Source organism: Mirounga leonina, unplaced genomic scaffold (assembly GCF_011800145.1).
Source record: "Mirounga leonina isolate KUSES-001 unplaced genomic scaffold, KU_Mleo_1.0 Mir_170, whole genome shotgun sequence".
NCBI lineage: Eukaryota > Metazoa > Chordata > Mammalia > Carnivora > Phocidae > Mirounga > Mirounga leonina.
The window spans coordinates 23,569,300-23,588,950 of record NW_023270433.1 but is presented as its reverse complement, the minus strand read 5'-3'; the positions used below and the strand labels follow the sequence as shown (position 1 = coordinate 23,588,950).

General features: G+C 48.0%; 3 protein-coding genes across 4 annotated transcripts in view; 1 reads left to right on the top strand and 2 right to left on the bottom strand.

The window, feature by feature from the left end:
• Window positions 1-1,521: 1,521 nt before the first annotated feature.
• Window positions 1,522-3,068, bottom strand: ACTL7B (actin like 7B). Its single transcript, XM_035016128.1, is given in 2 exon segments — window positions 1,522-2,511; window positions 2,513-3,068. Coding segments are annotated over 2 exon segments (1,254 nt in total). The 5' UTR covers window positions 2,972-3,068; the 3' UTR covers window positions 1,522-1,716.
• A 304-nt stretch (window positions 3,069-3,372) lies between these two features.
• ELP1 (elongator complex protein 1) overlaps window positions 3,373-19,651 on the bottom strand; it is a 75,950-nt gene continuing 59,671 nt past the window's right edge. Inside the window, exons 37-38 of one of the 2 annotated variants that reach the window (XM_035016123.1) lie at window positions 17,039-17,114; window positions 3,373-3,698 (exon numbers count right to left, since the gene is read on the bottom strand). In XM_035016123.1, the coding sequence (XP_034872014.1) occupies window positions 3,499-3,698; window positions 17,039-17,114 (276 nt within the window). In that variant the 3' untranslated portion in view covers window positions 3,373-3,498. Of the gene's footprint in view, window positions 3,699-12,437; window positions 14,478-17,038; window positions 17,115-19,651 lie in introns of those variants that run through there. The other variant, XM_035016124.1, reaches the window with a different exon arrangement.
• Window positions 7,653-9,113, top strand: ACTL7A (actin like 7A). Its single transcript, XM_035016127.1, has one exon. It carries the CDS (start codon window positions 7,676-7,678, stop codon window positions 8,993-8,995), a length of 1,320 nt encoding a protein of 439 aa, XP_034872018.1. The 5' UTR covers window positions 7,653-7,675; the 3' UTR covers window positions 8,996-9,113.

Below are 19,651 nucleotides of genomic sequence, written 5' to 3'. Positions count from 1 at the left end.
CTGCCTAGCCCCACGGGGACTCCAACCCTGGGCTAGAAACCCAGTTCTGGGCGATGGGGAAGGACTTAATGGCCAGGCATTGGGCAATGAAAGACCGCGGCTGGTTCTTTCGCAAGCCCGCGGCCTCCAGCACGGGCCCGGGACAGACGCAGCCTCGCCCGGTGCCCCGAATCAGGACTCCTGTCTAAGGTAAGAGGCAGCTCAGGACCATTCGGGAGCCCATCAGCTCCCACAGCTCACCAGTGTCTGACCCCGCAGACGCTTGGCCATGGGCTCCATCAGCAGGGGGGGCTGGGCAAAGAGGCGGGAGCCACCCTCCTCTAGGCAGACGGTCATCCCTGAGCTGCAATCTCACAGGACTCACCAGCTTCTCCCTTACCCTGAAGCCACCAAGTGGCCACCACGCCCAGCACTTCTCTCTTTACAGCTTTCCAGGACCACCTCCACCTTCCCACCCCCAGAAACACAGCTCCGGACTCGTCTCCTTACCAACATGGGTGACCACCGAATCCCCCACTAGCTGTGTGTGATCCCGAGGGAAGGGTCACATTCTGGTCATGGCTGCTAACCATTCAGAACCACTACAGACTGAATGTCCCACCCCGACCCCTACTGGTCCCCGTGGTCAATTCACATGTTGAGAGCCTAGTGCCCTAGGTAACGGTATGAGGTGGGGCTTTTGAGAAGTGACTGGGTCATAAGGGCAGCCCTCATGAATGGGATTAGTGCCTCTGTTAAAGGCCTCGTTCCCTATCCCTTCCGCCCTGTGAGAACACAGCACGGTGCGTGCAACCAGAACCCAGAAGAGGGCTTTCACCAGAACCCAGCCATGCTAGCAACCTGATCTTGGATTCCCAGCCTCCAGAAATAAATTTCTGTTGTTTAGAAGCCACCTGGTCTGTGGTCTTTTGTTACAGCAGCCCACCCCCTAGAGCAACCATGTCTACGCTTTTGGAAATAATCATGGCCTGGCTCAGAAGACTAGGCCCCTCCCTCCCGGTCCTCCAGTTCCCTGCGTCTCTCCTGCAGGGAGAGAATCACGTGATTTCCAAAGGGCTTTCCGGTTTCCTCTGGCATCCTCTGGCATCCTCTGGACTCGGTGGCTTGGCTTTGCCAGCGCAGCAACAGCTCAGTCTGGCCGGGGTTGGAAGGGGTAGGGCCCAGAAGAGGCAGAAATGGCTGCTCACAATCAGAGGACGCACACGCATGGGCTACACCTTTGAAAAGGGCCGGTTGGGGGGGCGGGGGCGGTTAGTGAGAGCGCCTGGGGAGATCCAGCAAGGAGCAGCAGTGGGAAGATGTGGGACCACCAGGGCAAGAAACAGGAGTCTGGCCCCTGGCTAAGTCGCCCACGCACCACTTAACAGGGGGCTTCGTTTGCCTCTTGGTCCGCGCGAGCAAGCGATCTGCCTGCTGGGCTGGGTTTCGAGCTCGGGGGAGCTAACAGCACTCCGGGTCCTGGGATGTCCCCCTCGCGATGGGGGCTGAGCCACAGCGCACCCTCCCCAGCCCTCCCGGTACTGCGGACCCAGCCGAGCAAAAGGAGCGGAGATGGCTCCGCCCACATCGCCCGCCTCCCCCGGCTGCGGGACGAGAGCAAGAAACCCAGACTGGACCAGACGACTGCACGGGGAGGCTTTATGCGAACTTCTGTGGATGCGTAGAGCGGTCGCAGGCCGCCTGCCCACCAGGCCCCGCCTGTCAGGGCCCCGCCGCTCAGCACTTGCCGTAGACGGCCGCACTGCCCCGCTCCTCGAACTCTTCCTTGCTGACCCAGAGCTGCTGGAAGGCCTGCAGGGAGGCCAGGATGGAGCCGCCGGTCCACACGGAGGTCTTCCGCTCCGCAGCAGCAGACACCGCAGGGCTGGCCCCGGGGCAGAGGAGGCTCAGCTCCCTCTGGAAGCGCTCGGGGAAGCCATCCAGCATGGTGCAGCCACCGCACAGCAGCACGTTGGCCGCCATCTCCTCCTCGAAGCCCGCCGCCTGGCAGCGCTCCAGGCAGGCGGCCGCGAGCGCGGGGAGGCCCGGCTGGTTGCTGCCCACCAGGGTGGGCTTGAAGAGCATCTCGGCGCACTGGAAGCGCTCCCGGCCAATGGTGATGAGCTTGCCGTCGGGGAGCTCGTAGTCCACGCGCATCTCCTCCAGGCACAGGCCGAGCTCCTGCTCGGGCAGGAGTGCCGAGTAGCAGCACTTCTTCTTGATGTGCTCGATGATGTGCAGGTGGTCGTCCGTGAACTTGTGGCCGGCCTCGTTGAGCAGCTGCAGCAGGTAGTTGGTGAGGTCGCTCCCAGCGTAGTCGGCTCGGCCCGTCAGGCCCGGCAGCACGTCGCCCTCCGAGATGGGCACCACATGCGAGACGCCGTGCCCGCTCTCCACCACCAGGCCCGAGGTCTTGCCGTAGGAGTAGATGGACAGCAGCGACTGGGACGTCACATGCATGGCAGGGATGCCAAAGGTCTCGAACATGAGCTCCGCGTACTTCTCCCGGTTGCTGCTGGGGCTGAGGGGGGGGGTCCGAGACCAGCACCGCATGCTCCTCGGGGAGGATCTTCATGGCTGTGTGGAAGACGTACTCCCAGATGCTCTGGACGCAGTCCCAGTCCACCACGATGCCGTACTTGAGCGGGTTCACCAGCTTCAGGGGCGCCTCCGTGTTGAGCAGCTCGTGGCCCACGTAGGTCTCCTTGCGAGTGTCACCAGCATCCGCCGCCTCAGAGCAGTGCTTGCCCACAGTGGAGGAGATGAAGTAGGTGGGCCTCGGCTCGCCCGCGTAGCCACACTTACAGTACTGGGAGCCCAGGTCGATGATGAGGGCCTTGATCTTGCGCACCTTCCTGGGCTTCATCTTCAGCTGAGCTGCCGAACACGTGTCCCGGATGCCAGCATCGGGACCTGGCAGTGTTCCTGCCTCTCCGGGGTCACCCTGAGCCGTGCCCAGAGGCATGGGGCTAGGGCTGCTCCTCGTTGCCATCTTCCTTCTTGGCTCACCTTTCTCACATCCACATCCTAGAGCTCCGTGGGGAGAAATAAGACGGTCCCCCTCCAGCAGTGCCTCGGCAACCCCTCAGGATTGTGATGTCACTGACGGCTGGTCCATTCTGGCAGCCCCGGGGAGGGCTTGGCCGTGGCAGGCCCTTGATCTGCCACCCCCACCGCCATCCACCTCACTCGACTTTGCTCCAAGACAGAGCAGGCGGCCAGCATTTTCAGAAATCCAAGCACACTGGGGTCTCGGGTTTCCAGCTACCCGCCCCTTACACCCCTGCTTCTATTGCCCTGTCCACTGACCGGACAGCTTTTCTTCATCTGCTGCTTGACTGAGAGGGTGAGAAAGATCTGAGCCCCTACAGGAAGCCAGGCACTGTACCGGGAACCTCACATATGTTACTCCCCAGAATCCTGAGACGTATAGGCAGAGCCGAGGAAATGAAGGCTCGGAATTCAGACGATTTGCTCAGGAGCAAACAGTTCCTGAAATGTTTGTCTTTTCACTCAAGTTCATTCAACTCCAGTGCACCAGGTCTTCGAGCGTGAGGGCTCCAACAGTGCCCTCATCCCTTCATTCAACATTTCCTGGGGCTGGTGGCAGTCCAGCCCAGGGCAGCTTGCCAGCGATAGACCAGAAGGCTGGCCACAGCAGTGTCCCGCCTGGGTGGGAAGGAGACCGAATGAATGCAGACGAATTTGTAGGTGGAAGGCTATTGGGAGAACAAAGGTGCATGAGGAAGGAGTGATTACTAGAGGGAAGGAGTCAGCAGGTTCTTCAGAGAGGTGACCCTAAGGCAACTACTAAAGGGTATGTAGGGGGGCGCCTGGGTGGCTCAGTCGTTAAGCGTCTGCCTTCGGCTCAGGTCATGATCTCAGGGTCCTGGGATCGAGCCCCGCATCGGGCTCCCTGCTCGGCGGGAAGCCTGCTTCTCCCTCTCCCACTCCCCCTGCCTGTGTTCCCTCTCTCGCTGTGTCTCTCTCTGTCAAATAAATAAATAAAATCTTTTTAAAAAATAAATTTAAAAAATAAATAAAGGGTATGTGGGTAGTTGTCAAGTGGCGAGGAGGGGAAGGCATCCCAAGCAGAGAGCATAACCTGAGCAAAGCTGGGGAGGCGGGGGGAGAATGGTGGGAACTTCTAGTAGTTAAATGTTTGGGAAAATAGATGAGGCTAGAGAGTTCCTGGAGCCAACAAGGGAGGGCCTCAAACGCTCGGAGGAAGAGCTTGGGTTACATGGAGGACAGCCGGGGAACAAATGAAGACTTTAAGCAGGGGGTGGTCAGATCTGACCGAGGGAAAATTGGGAAAAGATCTGTGTTTAGCTGTGATGTAGAGGGGCAAGGCCACGGAAGACATTCTTGTAAGACGTGCAGGTGACCTAAGCCAGGCTGTGCTGGTGTGAAAGAGGAGCAACACGTTCTTCAGAATTTCAGAAGGTAGAACTTGGTTGGTTTCCCAACTATCCCCCATTCAACCCAAGCTCTTACTCTAGCATTTAAGGCCTTCTCTCATTGCTCCTGTGACATCGCTCACCTCAAACACCGCATTTACATCAGGTGATCAGACTAGCTGTGGAGAGTGAGGGAGAGGGAAGGATGAATCCCTCGCCTCCGCCAAAAAAAAAAAAAAAAGATGGCCTGTCGTCTAGAACAGGCCCATTCATTAGGTTTCCATAGGGCCCTCCACCCCAAACCGTCCTCCCTCAAAAAACGAAACCAAAAAACCCCCAGGTGATTCATAAGAAACCCTGTATTCTGGCATTTTCCTCACTAGATTCTCTTTCTTCCCTCCCATAGCTGCTAAAATTACGGGGGCCTGGTTCACCTTTCTTTCAAAAATCAAGGGTGGGTGGTGTTTGAGCAATAGAGGGCGCCTCTAACCTGGAGGGACCTCACCAGAGACCCCAGGGAGCCCACGAGTACCTTAGATGGCTAGTGACAAGTATGGGGGCTTGTGCATGCCAGGCACTGAAGGTTTGGGGTGCAGTGTGCCAATGGTCTCCATATTCTCCCATCATCGATACCATTAACTGTGTCCTGACCCCCGAGAGGAGAGAAGGAACATAAAGGAGGACACAGAAGCTAAGGGAAAAGGGCTTCACTTAAGAGAGAGCATCCAAGCATGCAAAATCCTGAGGTAAAGTAAAAGGAGTGAAAAGCATCCAGTGACTTTAGCCTGAAGGATGCGGCGTGGACCGAGCGTCCCTGTGCTCTTCGGCCTTACAGACAAGATGGAGCCACTGGCTTTAAGCCCACAGAGCACCTCTCCCACCCACACTGACAGAAAGGGCCAAGGAGGGGTGAGCCTGGTGGGGGTGGGGGGAGCACGTGAAACACAGCCTGGCAGGCTTTAGTGTCCTAGGGACGTGGGAAGCGCAGGTCAGGGGACAGGGTGAATAATGGTCCCCAAAAGATGTCCACATCTTTAATCCCTGGAATCTGTCAATGTAACCTTTCATGGCAAAAGGGACTTGGCAGATAGGAGTTAAGGAGTTTGAGATAGGGAGGTTAACCTGCATTATCTGGGTGGCCCTGAAGTAATCATCAGGGTCTTAATAAGAGGGGGACAGGAGAGTGAGGTCAGAGAATAGTAGGACAACAGAAGCAGAAGCCTGACGGATCTTTGAAGATGAAGGGGCCCCGAGCCAAGGAATATGTAGGCGGCCTCTAGGGAGCTGGAAAAGGCTAAAGATGATCGCCTAGAGCCTTGGGAAGGAACGCGGCCCTGCTGATAGCTTGATTGTAGCTGAGAAGGACTGTAGACTTCTGACCTCCGAATCGTAGATAATAAATTTGTGTTTGAAGCTACTGAATATGTGGTGATTTGCCACAGCGGCCACAGGAGAGGAGCAGGGGCTCTTACAGGAATCCAGGGCAATAAAAAAGTGCTAGGCAGCTGCACATCCGTCCGAATTCAAGACGAGGGCTGAGAAGGGAAAATAGGTCATTCTACATTAAGTATGCCTTTGGGTATCACATAAACATTCTTTTGAAGTGAAGTCAAACAAGCCACGTTGGCCATGTGAACCCCTACTGAACAGCAGAGGCAAGTACACCATTTTTTAGGCAGCCAGGCATAGAGAAAGCACTTTCTTCTTCTCTCACAATTCAATGCCAACTCATCCTCTACCCATCGAACCAAGAAGCTGACACTGTCTTTGAGATGACATCAGATGGTCACAAGACTGGCCTTGGTCCTTTTCTTCTCTCAACCCGCCCCCCCAAGGAGCCAAGAGCCTCCCCAGTAACCTCCTTGAAGGAGAAAGCCCCCTCACCTTGGAGTAACTGCGTCTTTTATGACAAATGTGGGACTGCCTAACAAAAAGTTGGCTCCTGGGTGCCTTGACAGGGACAGGTGTCAGCCCGTATGTGCCTAGCTTCCGAGATGGCATGTGATATGATGGCCACATGGCCTCAGAGACACGTTTTGGGTCTCACTGAGGTATGTCCACACCTCACCCCGGGGAAGAAGTCTCAGTCGGGAGAGCTTGGCTCCCGCTGGCTGGATATGCACGGGTGAGCCATGCACCTGAGAACCTCAGCGTTGTCATCAGTGCGACTCTGTCCGGTCTGATTTCATCGCCGACCCAAGGACCTGCGTGAAGGAGCGTGCATACACATACACGTCTAAAAATTCTTCTGTGGGCTGTCCGAAGGGACAAGGGAGACAGAAGTGCTTGGCACGGTCGCTCCAGCAGCAAGCAGGCCTGCCGAAATCTCAACCTGGCAGTGTCAGCTGTGCCCAAGTCTCCAGTGCCTTCTGGCCTCATGCAGAGTCAGAGCCAAAGTCCTAGCCATGGCCCAAGAGGATGGATGCGGGCTGCTCGCCATCCCCACCCCCTCCTCCCACCTCCCGTAGTCTTCCTTGCTGTCCCCACTCGGCCTCTAACTCAAGGGCCGACAAACTTTTCCTGTAAAGGGCCTGATAATCAACACTGTCAGCGTGGAGGGCCGTGCGCTCTTTGTGGCAATGACTCAACTCTGTGGTTGCCCCACAGAAGCAGCCACAGACAGTACGTCAATGAGCATGGCTGTGTTCGGATAAAGGCTGATTTACAAGAACAGGCTGCGGGCCCTGGTTTGCTGACCCCTCTTCTCACTCATCGGTCACAGGCGCGCCTCCACCATCTGCACCTGCTGCTCCCGATGTACACGATACACCAATACACCCCTGGCACTGTCCCTCCCCTCCTTCAGGGCCGCACGCAAGTGTCACCCTCTCAGGACCCCTGCCCAGGCACAGAACATGGCCACCGTCCCCAAGCCCCTTCCCTGCCTGTTCTCTCTTGCCCTTACCATTTTCTGACAGCTGTTTGTTCTGGCTACTGCCTCTCTCCCCAGCCCCCACTGACTAGAGTGTAAACTCTACAAGGGCAGAGATTTTTGTCTTTTTCCCTCCATAGCTTTTTTATTCCCAGCTGCCTTACACATAGCAAGCACTCAATAAATAACTGATTGCTTAAATCACGTTTATTACAAAATCTAGAAGAAGGTTAAGTGACTTCCAAAACACTACCCCAAATCCACCCTAACATGGGACACAAGTTCCCAGTATCTAGAAAGCCCCGGGTCACCAGATTATGTCACAATCAGTGATGTCATCATTGGAGAAATTCTCAAGTTGCCCTCTGAAATAAGCCTTTCAGGCCTTGAAGCCGGTGGGATTGAGGAACTTTCTGAGAGCAAAATGGCTCTTGATAGCATGTGGGCTCCCCAGGCATCAATCATCGGGGATGGGCCTGCCAAGAACGTGGGTGAACAGGCCCCCCTACAGACACACGTCCTCCAGACTGCCTCCTTAAAAGATGGACCAGCGAAGCGGGCAGTGTGGGTCCGCTGTAAACGTTCAGAGCCAGAAGAACCTACTCAATCAACGATGGTCAAGAAACCCAAGCAAGAGGTGACCAAAGCAGTGGTCGTGGACCTAGGCACTGGCTCCTGCAAATGTGGCTTTGCCGGGCTGCCGAAACCCACCCATACCATCTCATCAACAGTGGGCAAGCCCTACATGGAGACGGCCAAAACTGGGGACAATCGCAAGGAGACATTCGTGGGGCAGGAGCTCATTAACCCAGCGGTTCGTCTCAAGCTAATTAATCCTCTGCGACATGGCATCATCGTGGACTGGGACACAGTGCAGGATATCTGGGAATATCTCTTCCATCAAGAGATGAAGATCGCCCCAGAGGAGCACGCAGTCTTGGTTTCAGACCCACCCCTGAGCCCGCACACCAACAGAGAGAAGTACGCTGAAATGCTGTTTGAAACCTTCAGCACTCCTGCAATGCACATCGCCTACCAATCCCGCCTGTCCATGTACTCCTACGGGAGGACCTCTGGCCTGGTGGTGGAGGTCGGCCACGGCGTGTCCTATGTGGTCCCCATCTATGAGGGTTATCCTTTGCCCAGCATCACCGGACGCCTGGACTATGCGGGCTCTGACCTGACAGCCTATTTGATGGACCTGATGAATAATTCGGGGAAACACTTCACCGAGGACCAGATAGGCATTGTTGAGGACATCAAGAAGAAATGCTGCTTTGTGGCCCTGGACCCCATCGAAGAGAAGAAAGTCCCAGCCACTGAGCATACAATCCAGTACACTCTGCCTGATGGGCAGGAGATAAACCTGTGCCAGGAAAGGTTCCTCTGCTCAGAGATGTTCTTTAAGCCTTCTCTGATCAAGTCCATGCAGCTGGGGCTCCACACTCAGACCGTGTCCTGCCTTCACAAGTGTGACATTGCCCTCAAACGGGATCTCATGGGGAACATCCTGCTCTGCGGGGGGAGCACTATGCTCAGTGGTTTCCCTAACCGGATGCAGAAGGAGCTGAGCACCATGTGTCCCAATGACAACCCGCAGGTAAACGTGCTGCCCGAAAGGGACACTGCAGTGTGGACAGGTGGCTCCATCCTGGCATCGCTTCAGGGCTTCCAGCCCCTGTGGGTCCACCGCTTTGAGTACGAGGAGCACGGGCCTTTCTTCCTCTACAGAAGGTGCTTCTGAACTTTGACCAAGCATGGTTGCCATGAGGCAGCTTTGCTGGGTGAGCACCCACCCAACACATAGGGAGCTGAGTCCACAAGTTTGCTCCTGTAGTAGTAAACAATCCTCGTGTTCCCTCCACAGTGTGTTTCTCTATTTCCTGACTTAATAAGAGCAAGTTCATATATGCAGCATGTGCCAAACAAAAGTCGGGGGGTGCGTGAAACAACAAAGGCATGTATGTGTTGCTTGCTTACACGTTCTTGGGAAAAACTAGCTCTAAAGTTATTCTGTCCCTTTTTTGTATTCCCCGTTTTAGGAACTATCGCACTGTTAAATCTGCTCAGAAGGGGAGCGTGAGGAAGACAGATTACAGAGTCAGTGCTGTTAGGGCATATAGAACATTCCTTTTGACCAACAACAGGAAGTCTGCTATAACGGTTCAGTCTCCCACAAAGCAGTGGAGTACATTTCATGCTTCAGGAAGGCTTGTAAAGAGCTGACGAAGCTGTCTGATCCCTGCTTAAACTGTACTTTCTTTTAGTTCCAACAGGAGCTTATGTCTCAATGCCAGCTCTTTTATCAAGCCATCATAGTGACCGGCTGTTGAAATCTGGCATGTAATGAGCAAGGTGTATGTGTGGGTCTGAGGGGGCAACTCTTCAGCGGCTCATCACCCACTAGACTGGATTCCCCATCAACCTGTAGGATATACGGCTGGAATTTGGGATGGGCACAGGATAGAGGCTGCCAGTTCTGGGGCTAATGGTTTGCAGGAACCTGCCCTACGCTGATCATTCTAACCCAACTGAGGAGCCAGAAGGAACACTCAGTCCCTCAAGATCAGAGAAGCCCTTCCAGGGCCCAGCATGTTCTGTAGGTAGTCTTATAGGGCCAGTTTTGTAAATGGAACACAGATTTTTTTTAGTCCCCAATACATTCTCTGCCTGTCTCTAAACCTCGGCACCTGAACATTGGCAGGGAGCAGCATCAAACAGTGGAAAGAAATGGGCTTTGAACTCTGATTTAGAACCCTATTTCACTACCACCTAACTGTACGGCCTGAGTCTACTTACCTATAAAATTGAATTCAAAGGCCTACTTCACATAGCTGATGTAAAAAACAGAGATAAACACTGAAATATTAGTATCTGGCCTCTGGGAGGTGATCACAAGAGCTAACTAGAATTATCTTGTAGACTTATTTTATACAGGAGCCCCAAAGTCTTTTTTTTTTTAAGATTTATTTTAGAGAAAGAGAGAGCATAGGAGGCGGGGGAGGGGTCAAGGGGGAGGGAGAGTCTCAAGCAGGGCTTGATCTCACGACCCTGAGATCACAACCCGAGCCGAAACCAAGAGTGGGATGCTTAACCAACTACACCACCCAGGCGTCCCTCACCATGGTTCTTAGTCACATGTACACCTAAAGGTAGGCATTCAAGCACTCACAGGAGAGGTAATGGCATCTCTACCATCCCCAGGAGAAGCCCTACAGAGCCATCTTCATAGTATCCAGGTTTGCCTAAACTGCCTCGAAAGACCTAAATGCCCAACCCTGGATCCAGGCCCGGTAAGCACGGCTGACTGGCACCAGCAAGCCAGAATAGAGAAATAAAGACCCACACAGAAGGGCTTCTGAAGTTCCTATAGTTAAGCAAGGATGACTAAACCTTACTCTGAAGTATCAGAGGATCACCCAGCAGTTGGGTACAATGACTTGAGAGGGAGGTATAAGGTCTTATTCACCTCAGTTTCTGTCCAACAGTCCATGAACATTCACGGTTGGGCAGGTTAAAATTTGATTAATTCCTAACCTTTGGATCTCACTGGCAGGGTGCTAAAGCCTTTGGACCCCTCCTCAGAACAATACGTTAAAATGCATAAAATAAAATACATAGAATTACAGAGAAAGCCAATCATACAGAAACAGACTATCTTTAAATCCCCCAAGTATCTATGAACCCCAAGTCAAGGATCCCCAAAAAAGGTGAGTCTTGATGAAGGGGAAGCCTGGGAGGTGGCTCTGGAGGGAAATCTCCAGGCCACGGGAGGTCTAAATGTTCTGCTGCACTTTAAAATGAAAAAACTAAAAAAAACAAAAAAACAAAAAAAAAAGGAAAGAAAAGAAAAAAAATACCAATATAAAGCTAAACAACTACATATCTTTTTCAAAACACTTTTATGGGAGCACCTGGGTGGCACAGTCAGGTGTCTGACTCTTGCTCAGATCATGATCTTAGGCTTGTAAGACTGGGCCTCACGTTGGGCTCCATACTTAGCGTGAAGTCTGCTGGAATTTCTCTCTTCCTCTCCCTCTCCCTGTGCGCTCTAAAATAAATCTTTAAAAAAAAACCACTTCCATGAATTCTCACTTGATCCTTACACAATTCCCCTTGTAGGATAAAAAGTCAACTTCACGGAAGAGAGAAAGAAAGAGATGAATAGTTTTAGTAAGTGCATGAAAGTCATCCTAGCCTAGGGGGCAATTTTGACCCCCCACGAGACACTTGACAATGTCTAAAAATGTTTTTGGTTATCAGAACAGGAGTGGGAGATATATAGTGCTGGCATCTGGTGGGTAGAGGCCAGAGATATTGCTAAACATCCTACAATACACAGGGTAGCTCTCTACAACAAAGAATTATCGATATGACCCAAAATGTCAATAGTGCTAATGGGTACACAAGGCTGGAGGAAAGCGAGATTCAGTGAGATTAAATGTGTCTGTCCAGGTGTGCCTGGGTGGCTTAGTGGGTTAAGCGTCTGCCTTCAGCTCAGGTCATGATCCCAGAGTCCAGGGATCGAGCCCCACATCAGGCTCCCAGCTCAGCGGGGAATCTGCTTCTCCCTCTCCCTCTGCCCCTTCCCCCACTCGTGCTCACTCTCTCTCTCAAATAAATAAAATCTTAAAAGAAAAAGTCTCTGTCCAAGGACACTAAGATGGGTGGACCCATGGCCTTGTTCTTTCCTGTATACTAAGAGAATATCTGTTGGTCTTAAAACCCTTGGGACTTCAGAGCCAGTAAGATTAATGTGGACGTGAGGCACAGGCAAGGGCTTAGGGATCACAGAGGACACAAGAATCAATTCAGTGTCCCCAAATGTCACCATATTAGCTTTGACTTGTCTATAGCTTCTTGGATATTAATGGTTACCTAGCTTCTTAGATGTTTATTCTCCTCACCTCAGTTACTAATAAATACAACAGACAAGAAACAATAGCCAGAAACTCTTAAGGGCTTGTTCAGGTGGTGCTTCTAGAGAAGCACAAGTTTATGGGGAGGCACAGGAAGCAGAAAAAAGCTGATTTTGTTTCCCCAACTTGTAGTAACCTTAAATTACTAAGAATCATTAGTTGTATTTACTTTTGAAAACACCTTCTTCAATTATGGCTATGAACAACCCCTGAAAGGTAAACCTGTGTGTCTACACACGTGTGTGTATATATATGTAGACATGTATGGAAAATGAATTTATTTTAAAATACGTGGCAGTACTAAAAAATTACACCAAGGTACACTCATAAAAACGTAACAAAAACATTACCTCCTGCCTCAGTTTTTTTTTAAAGTGTAAATTTAAAATGGATTGTAGGAGACAGTCCTCTGCAAGTTCCCTCTTGATGTCTGGAGCATCTGAGCAAAGCTGACTCAATGGCACCAACAAAATAACTGGGGTTTTTAGCTTACTGCAGTATGAACTTGCTTTGGGACAGAGTTCAAATCTGGTGGAAGAGTTACATATTCTTTTCCAGGACCCTGACCAAGCCTTTCGCCAAAATTAAGTATACATCACTTCCAGAAGTTTCTCCTCTTCCCATACACTGCACTTTCCCCATGAATTCTTCTGTGACTTTGCCTTCAGCCTGGAAGGTCTGCTCCAGCCTGCTCCTTCTCCAAATGAACAAAATTCCATCTTGCTCACAGGAAATAGAGAGTAATTGACAGTAACATCATCTCAAGGAAATGGAACATCTATGAAAAGTCACACGAGTATCAACAGACACATTTACTTCTATTTCCAATCCATCAGGCATGGGTAACATTATCCATAGCAAGAGCACTATAATATATTAAAATGCCGTATGTTCATTTACCCAGGTCAAAGAGTAGTCACAAAGCACATTCAGCCTTTCAGTGTGGGGCACTTAATTATAGCAAATCCATCACGGGTATAAATCAAAAAGTAGATTTCTACAAGGCAGGAAATACCTTCTTTTTTTTTCCTATTATTTTGTAAAAATTTTCAGACACGCAGAGAAGCTTAATTATACAAGCAAACACACCTAGATTCTATAGTTAACATTTTGCTATTTAGGGAGCAAATTTAATTACAATTCTGGGCATATCTATACTCCACGGATCAGAGGGAGTATTTTCGTTTATGTACAGTCATGAACGTCTGGTTCAGGTATTAGAGGCATGGAAGAAATTTTTAACCTTACCCAAGAATCAGCCACATAACTGTTGTCAAAATGAATTGAGCTTTTTCTAGACTCACCAAAAAGAGAAAACATTCTCATTTTTTCCAGAGAAAATAACTAAAAGACAGAAGTCAGTGAAGCACCATAAAGAAAAATAAATGAAATGGCCTTGACACTGACAAAAACCTTTTAGTGAAAAGCAGCAATTACTTGGAGAAAAAAGGAATAACTTACAATTGTGCACACTGTTCACCATACCAAATGTGCACGATACTGTTTCAGAAATTCTAATCCGTTCCAGCTCTAACACTGCTAAATCCCTAGCAGAAAATTCACAGGCAGTAAAAATAGTCCCTATGGACACTAGTGATAGGAGCTCAATGCCGTTATAACTGGAAGCAGAGGACCTGGTAAGATATTATAAAATAACAGCTGTCAGCAAAGGAAAGCTTAGAATTTCAAAGGATATATTTAGCTTTTTATTCTGCTTTAGTTCAAGGTGAAGAAGTCATTTAAGTGATTAAAGTTCACCAATTGTTGGTAGCACGAATAGCCAACATCGTTTATATATAATGCTCTCCTGCCGGAACATAAAATATTTAAAAAACATTATTTTCTTTTCCTCACACTTTTGAGGTAGACGCCATGAAACATTATTCCCAATTAACTGAGGCACAAATCGATTAATTACGTGATTTGTCGAAGGTCCCAAAATGAATCAGACTGGCAGCCGGGAATGAAAGCCAATCTTCTGATTACGATAAATACCAGAAATATGCTCTCAAACAGCACTAAACAAAAGAACAGTAATTCTTACAAAATGATGCAATACCGGTTAAAGCTTAACCTTTTGCTAATTAAAATTATACCCCAAATAAGGCAGAACTGCTTGGTGTCTGCTTAGGTCCGCTGTATAGAGCTGCTCTCCACACTGCTAAGGTAGTTCATGGTCTTACTCTTCCCAGTTCCCGACAGCCAGGCCCCAAGGAGAGAGTGAAAGGAAAACCGTCAGTCACTCTAGAAGGCTCAGTTTCCACTGGGTCTTTTTGTTGATCTTTGGGGGTATAAAAAGCTCAGCATCTAGAAGAAAGGAAAGGAAAACTGTGACAGACACACTTTCTTGCTAGGGGAAGCTGAGGCAGTAACTGCGCTAAAACTAGGGACTGGACTTTGCAGCTACAAGATAACCATCAGTCGAGAGCTAAAGTTCCTGTTACCCTCGCAACCTCCAGTCAGAGCAAACACAGCCTGGAGGCCCTGCCCCAAGAACAGGGATTTCCACTTCAGGCACCTGAAGGGTAGAAGAAAAAAATGCCCACTGAGTGATTCAGAGTAGAAGAATGTTCTAGATTTCGAATGGGAGGGGATGTGGTGGTTACAAGGCCATATGTAATTATTAAATCTCATCAAACTGTACACCTAAGATCTGTACATTTCATTATCCACAAAATTTTCCTCAATTATAAGAGAAAAAAATGTGGTGGCATGTTATTTGGTAAACAGAGTTAATGAAGAGAAAATACTTTCATGATAAAAAAAATTCTACAAACACAATGATCAATAAAAATGTCCCTACTTTTAGAAAAAAGCAAATGGAGGAGAGGATGGATGGGGTAAAACTGTCACTATTAAATAAAACTCCCAGACCCTCTTTCTTTACTTTTTTTTAAAGATTTTGTTTTTAAACAATCTCTTCTCCCAACATGGGGCTCAAACCCACAACCCCGAGATGAAGAGACACAGCTCCACCTGAGCCCTCTTTCAATCAGATTTGTGGTAGCAGAGATGTATACAGGTAGTAAAGACATGAGAAAATACGTGTATATAAAAATGTCTTTTTCTCAGCATTATTTGTAATACACTTCCAACAAAAGTATATCTATATATATGATCCATATACACACACACACACACACACACACACGAGCCTTTTAGCAGGAAAGTAACTGTGTTGACAAACTGTATGCCAAGGCATGACATCCTTCACCTTTCCATGTCTGAATTTCACAGTATAAGAGTTATTTTTGCAAAAATACTTTGAAGGTCTTATCCACTTTTCCAAGGACTTTTCTTAATCTTTTGATAGCCAAAATCATTCCCATTTGAAGCATTTACTTTGTTATCAACTGTAACAAGCCCAACTCAGCTATGATGATTCAAGCACTTCTCTGATGATACTTTAATCCATTTTAGGAAACCCTACATTTTTGCAAGACTTACAACTGATCTGCATGATACTGCATTGCAAACATGAAACAGAGAGAATGGCTATCAATCAAGTCATGGATTCCACTCGCAGGGCTGTGTGAGTATGCTTAACTACTCCCCTTACTTGGGGAGGAGCAGTTGAGGAATAGTGCTTGGGACGTTGTCAGTAGTTCATCTGCCTATTTTTAGATTATGAGAACCTCTCTTTTCCTACGCCATCTTGTAACCACAAGGACACTGGTAACACTTATGTACTCAGATAATGAGGAGCCTCAAAATACTGTCTTTAAGGCTCAGCTGGAAAATGAAAGTGCTCTTCAATAAAGCCACCAGGATACTCTAGGGAAAAATGTGACTAGACTTGACATAAAGGTCAGCATCAGGCCAATAGGGCAGAAAATGGGGCGGAAATCACAACAGAATTGCCCAGGGTACAAACTGAGCAATGACCAAGCTGCCGCAGGTCTAAATTGAATTTTTAGCATCTCAGAAATAAGTATATGTTGGGACCGATAGCAAAAGCAGCTTGTGAGCCTTCAGGAAGAAGGGTAGCTAGGAATACAATAGTTACTGTCCAGATACAAGAGCTAAACTGGATGGGAAGTAGTTCATTTATTCCTGGTAGCAACATAAGCTGTTAAACTTAAAACTTAATGTAAACCCAAAGGCTACTTCAAATGTCATCAGAATGCTAGTATAGCACAGCATTTAAGGGGGAAAAAATTCTGGAAAATGCAAATTACAGTAGTAAAGACTCCCAATTATTTTAGAACATACCACTAACTTTTGAAAGCTAAGAGGCTGCTATGCTTGATTGATCCACCTAAAGGGTAAATACTCAGGCACCAAACTGATCTATCAAAAGTTTCTAACCAAATTTAAAAAGAAAGTTTTTAGGGTTTTGAACTTTAAGGGCTACGCAATCTAATCAGGAATCATCTCCCCCACCAACAAACAAAAATTAAAACAAAATATTTTCAGTAAACTTAAATAGGAAATGCAAATAAAATGCAACATTCTTTGGATGTGCTTTCAAATTATACTGTCAATCCTGAGGATGATTATGAAAATGTCCCCAAGATGCAATCATAACTGCCAAGAGCCAAAAATGATGATTCAGAAGAATCCTTAAAATATATAGTAAGTTGGACTGTTTAGACTCAAACTCCAACTGTGATGTGCCTGTATGGACGGTGTATGTCAAGGTGACCTTTTCAAAATGTATACATCTAATGTCATGTTGGATTCCCCACCCCTCTGGTTCCCAACACTAGAAGCACTAAATCGATTTTATTAAAGACACAGTCATAAAATTGAGGGAAAACTGTAGTCAATACCTGATCTTTCCTCACACCGCTGACCTTCTCAACACTTAGAGAAAGATATTCCTTCTGCTGAGTACTGTGATAATTTGAAGAGACAAAAATACTAACCAAGAACAGGAACTGAAGTCTTCTGGTGTTGATAAGAGGCCATGATACTATTTACAGTCGAACTGGGACCTAGAACCTAAGTAGAAAGTAGATCAGCAAAGATTACTTCATACTTCGGGTGACCGCAGATACCAGAGGCCAAGTTTCTACCAGCAGTAAATAGCATGTCATTTTCATGGTATCAAGCACAGTAATTCTCTTTTCCTTTGTGATTTTTACTTCGCCAGTTTTTCCAGTCTTGACTCAGACCTCCAAATCTCCTTTCTTCCAGAAGACAAGGTAATGATGAGGGGAAAACAAAAAAGGAAAATCTTAAGGAATATAAGCCATCCCCTGAGGGGAGGAGTACAAGAGGTTATAGAATACACAGAGCATCAATTTGCCTTCAAAAGATCTGTGGGAATTTTGATATTAAAACAAATACGTGCATATATCATGGTGTAGAACGCAAACTGTGCACATGTGTTCAAGGTAAAACCAGAGCCTTCACAGGAATTCCACATTTGTATAAGCCTCAGGGGGCACATGCCAGGCCCTCTGCTTTGTCTTCACTTGGCTCAGCATGCATACCCTCAGGGGCACCTTCTCAGCAGCAACGTGCGCTCAAAGCACTTCCATATGACTCGGGATCCAGCACACGTGCCATTACCATAATTTACCAACCAAAGCAAACACATGATTTTCTGGTCATTTTCCCCAGAAGACTCTTAAAGTTGGTGTCTCAGAAATTAATATGATCTTCAGCCATCAAAAAGAATGAAATCTTGCCATCTGCAATAACATGGGTAGAGCTAAAGTGTATTATGCTAAGGGAAATAAGTCAGAGAAAGACAAATACCGTACAATCTCACTCTTAACAGATAAACATATGGGAAGGTGGAAAAGAAAAAAAGGGAGAGGGGAAACAAGCCATGAGACTCTTATGACAGAGAACAAACTGAGGGTTGATGGAGGGAGGGAGGTGGGGGATGGGCTAGATGGGGGATGGGGATTAAAGAGGACACTTGTTGTTATGAGCACTGGGTAAATTATGTAAGGGACGAATCACTAAGTTCTACCCCAGAAACCAGATTAAGCAAAAATTAAATCAAAAAAATTAAAAATTAAAAAATATATAAAAATTTTTTTTTAAAAATTACTATGATCTGAATAGAAGAGGGTAGGGGAGAGCATGAGGAGGTATTATAACTTGCTAAGCTTCAAAACCACTACAGTTTTGAAGATGATCACATTTCTTCTAGGAAATACCTATTTTAGTAAATTCAAATATTTGTGGGGTGCTCATTCTCAACTTTTATTTTTAAGGTATGCTATATGTACCTACATCACTACCCTCTTATCTAACCTTCAGAACATTCCAGTGAAATGTACAGGGAAGTATATCCCCATTTGTAACTGAGGAAATCGAGGCCCCAGTAGAGCTGCTATGTTTCTAACCAGTGAGCTCAATACCAGTCTCTCTCCAGGCTCCAAACCCACCCTTCTCTACAGTGCTTGTGATGCTGGGACTGGGAGCCTGAGAAAAACTCCGCCTTTGTCAGCTGGCTCGTCGTTATGCAGACATCAGAGGAAGAGTGCAAGGCTGGAGGAAAAGGAATGTGCTCCTTCCTTTCACTCAACGGTTTTTTACCCTGGTAGCAGCCATTCATTCCAGTTTCCTTATTTCTCCACCCTTAGAGCTATCATGCCCCCTCAGAAGTCCCACCACCAGATGGCTGGCACCCCTTCTCAGAGGGTCAAGAACCAGCTCAGCAGGGCCCCACCTCCAAGCTTCTAAAATATAGTAAACCCAAACTCTTCCTTTGTTCCCTCATAGTTACTATCTCAGCGTTCCTTCTCTGTGTTCCCCTTTTACCTTTCAGTTCTCCAATACTTGTTCAACCAGTTCCCTGTATTAAATTCTGTTACAATAACAGCTGTGGTTGTTTTCCTTAATGGACTGTGCCTGACACACCAGCCTTTCTGAATCAAAACAGAAACTCTTTAACAATCGGCCTCAGATGTGAGAGACTGAGCAAAGTACACACAACAGATAACACATCAGAATTCTTGACAGGACACAACTGCCTTAAACATGAGCAGCAAAGCTCCTCCTAACAACAGAGTAGAAGTGACAAGTCAAATTTTCCATAAAACAAAAGAGAAAGCAATTGTCTACAAGGGTTTCTTTTTTTGTTGTTGTTAAAGATTTTATTTATTTTAGAGAGAGAGAGAGAGCATGCAAGCGGAGGGAGGGGCAGAGGGAGACGGAGATGGAGACAGAGAATCTCAAGCAGGCTCTGCTGAGCGCAGAGCCCGACGTAGGGCTCCATGCCACGACTCTGATATCATGACCTGAGCCGAAATCAAGAGTCAGATGCTTAACCAACTGAGCAACCCAGAGGCCTCTGTCTGGGTTACTTTAAAACACTCTGATACCATTCAACGTCTGAACAGGGAGGTGAGAGGCCAACTCTGGCCCTAGCTCCCCACTTGCCCACTCCAATCTCACTGAAGGCAGGGGCAACAGTCTGACTTGCCCATCTTCTTCACGACAGCTGTTTCATGCGGAAAGGAGAAATAAAAGCAAACTTAACCTAGTCCAAGGTATACTCAAATAGAAAATCTTCTTAC

Bases quoted from the DNA above. Each gene is read 5' to 3' on its own strand.
- ACTL7A (XM_035016127.1), top strand. From the start codon at position 7,676: ATGGCTCTTGATAGCATGTGGGCTCCCCAGGCATCAATCATCGGGGAT.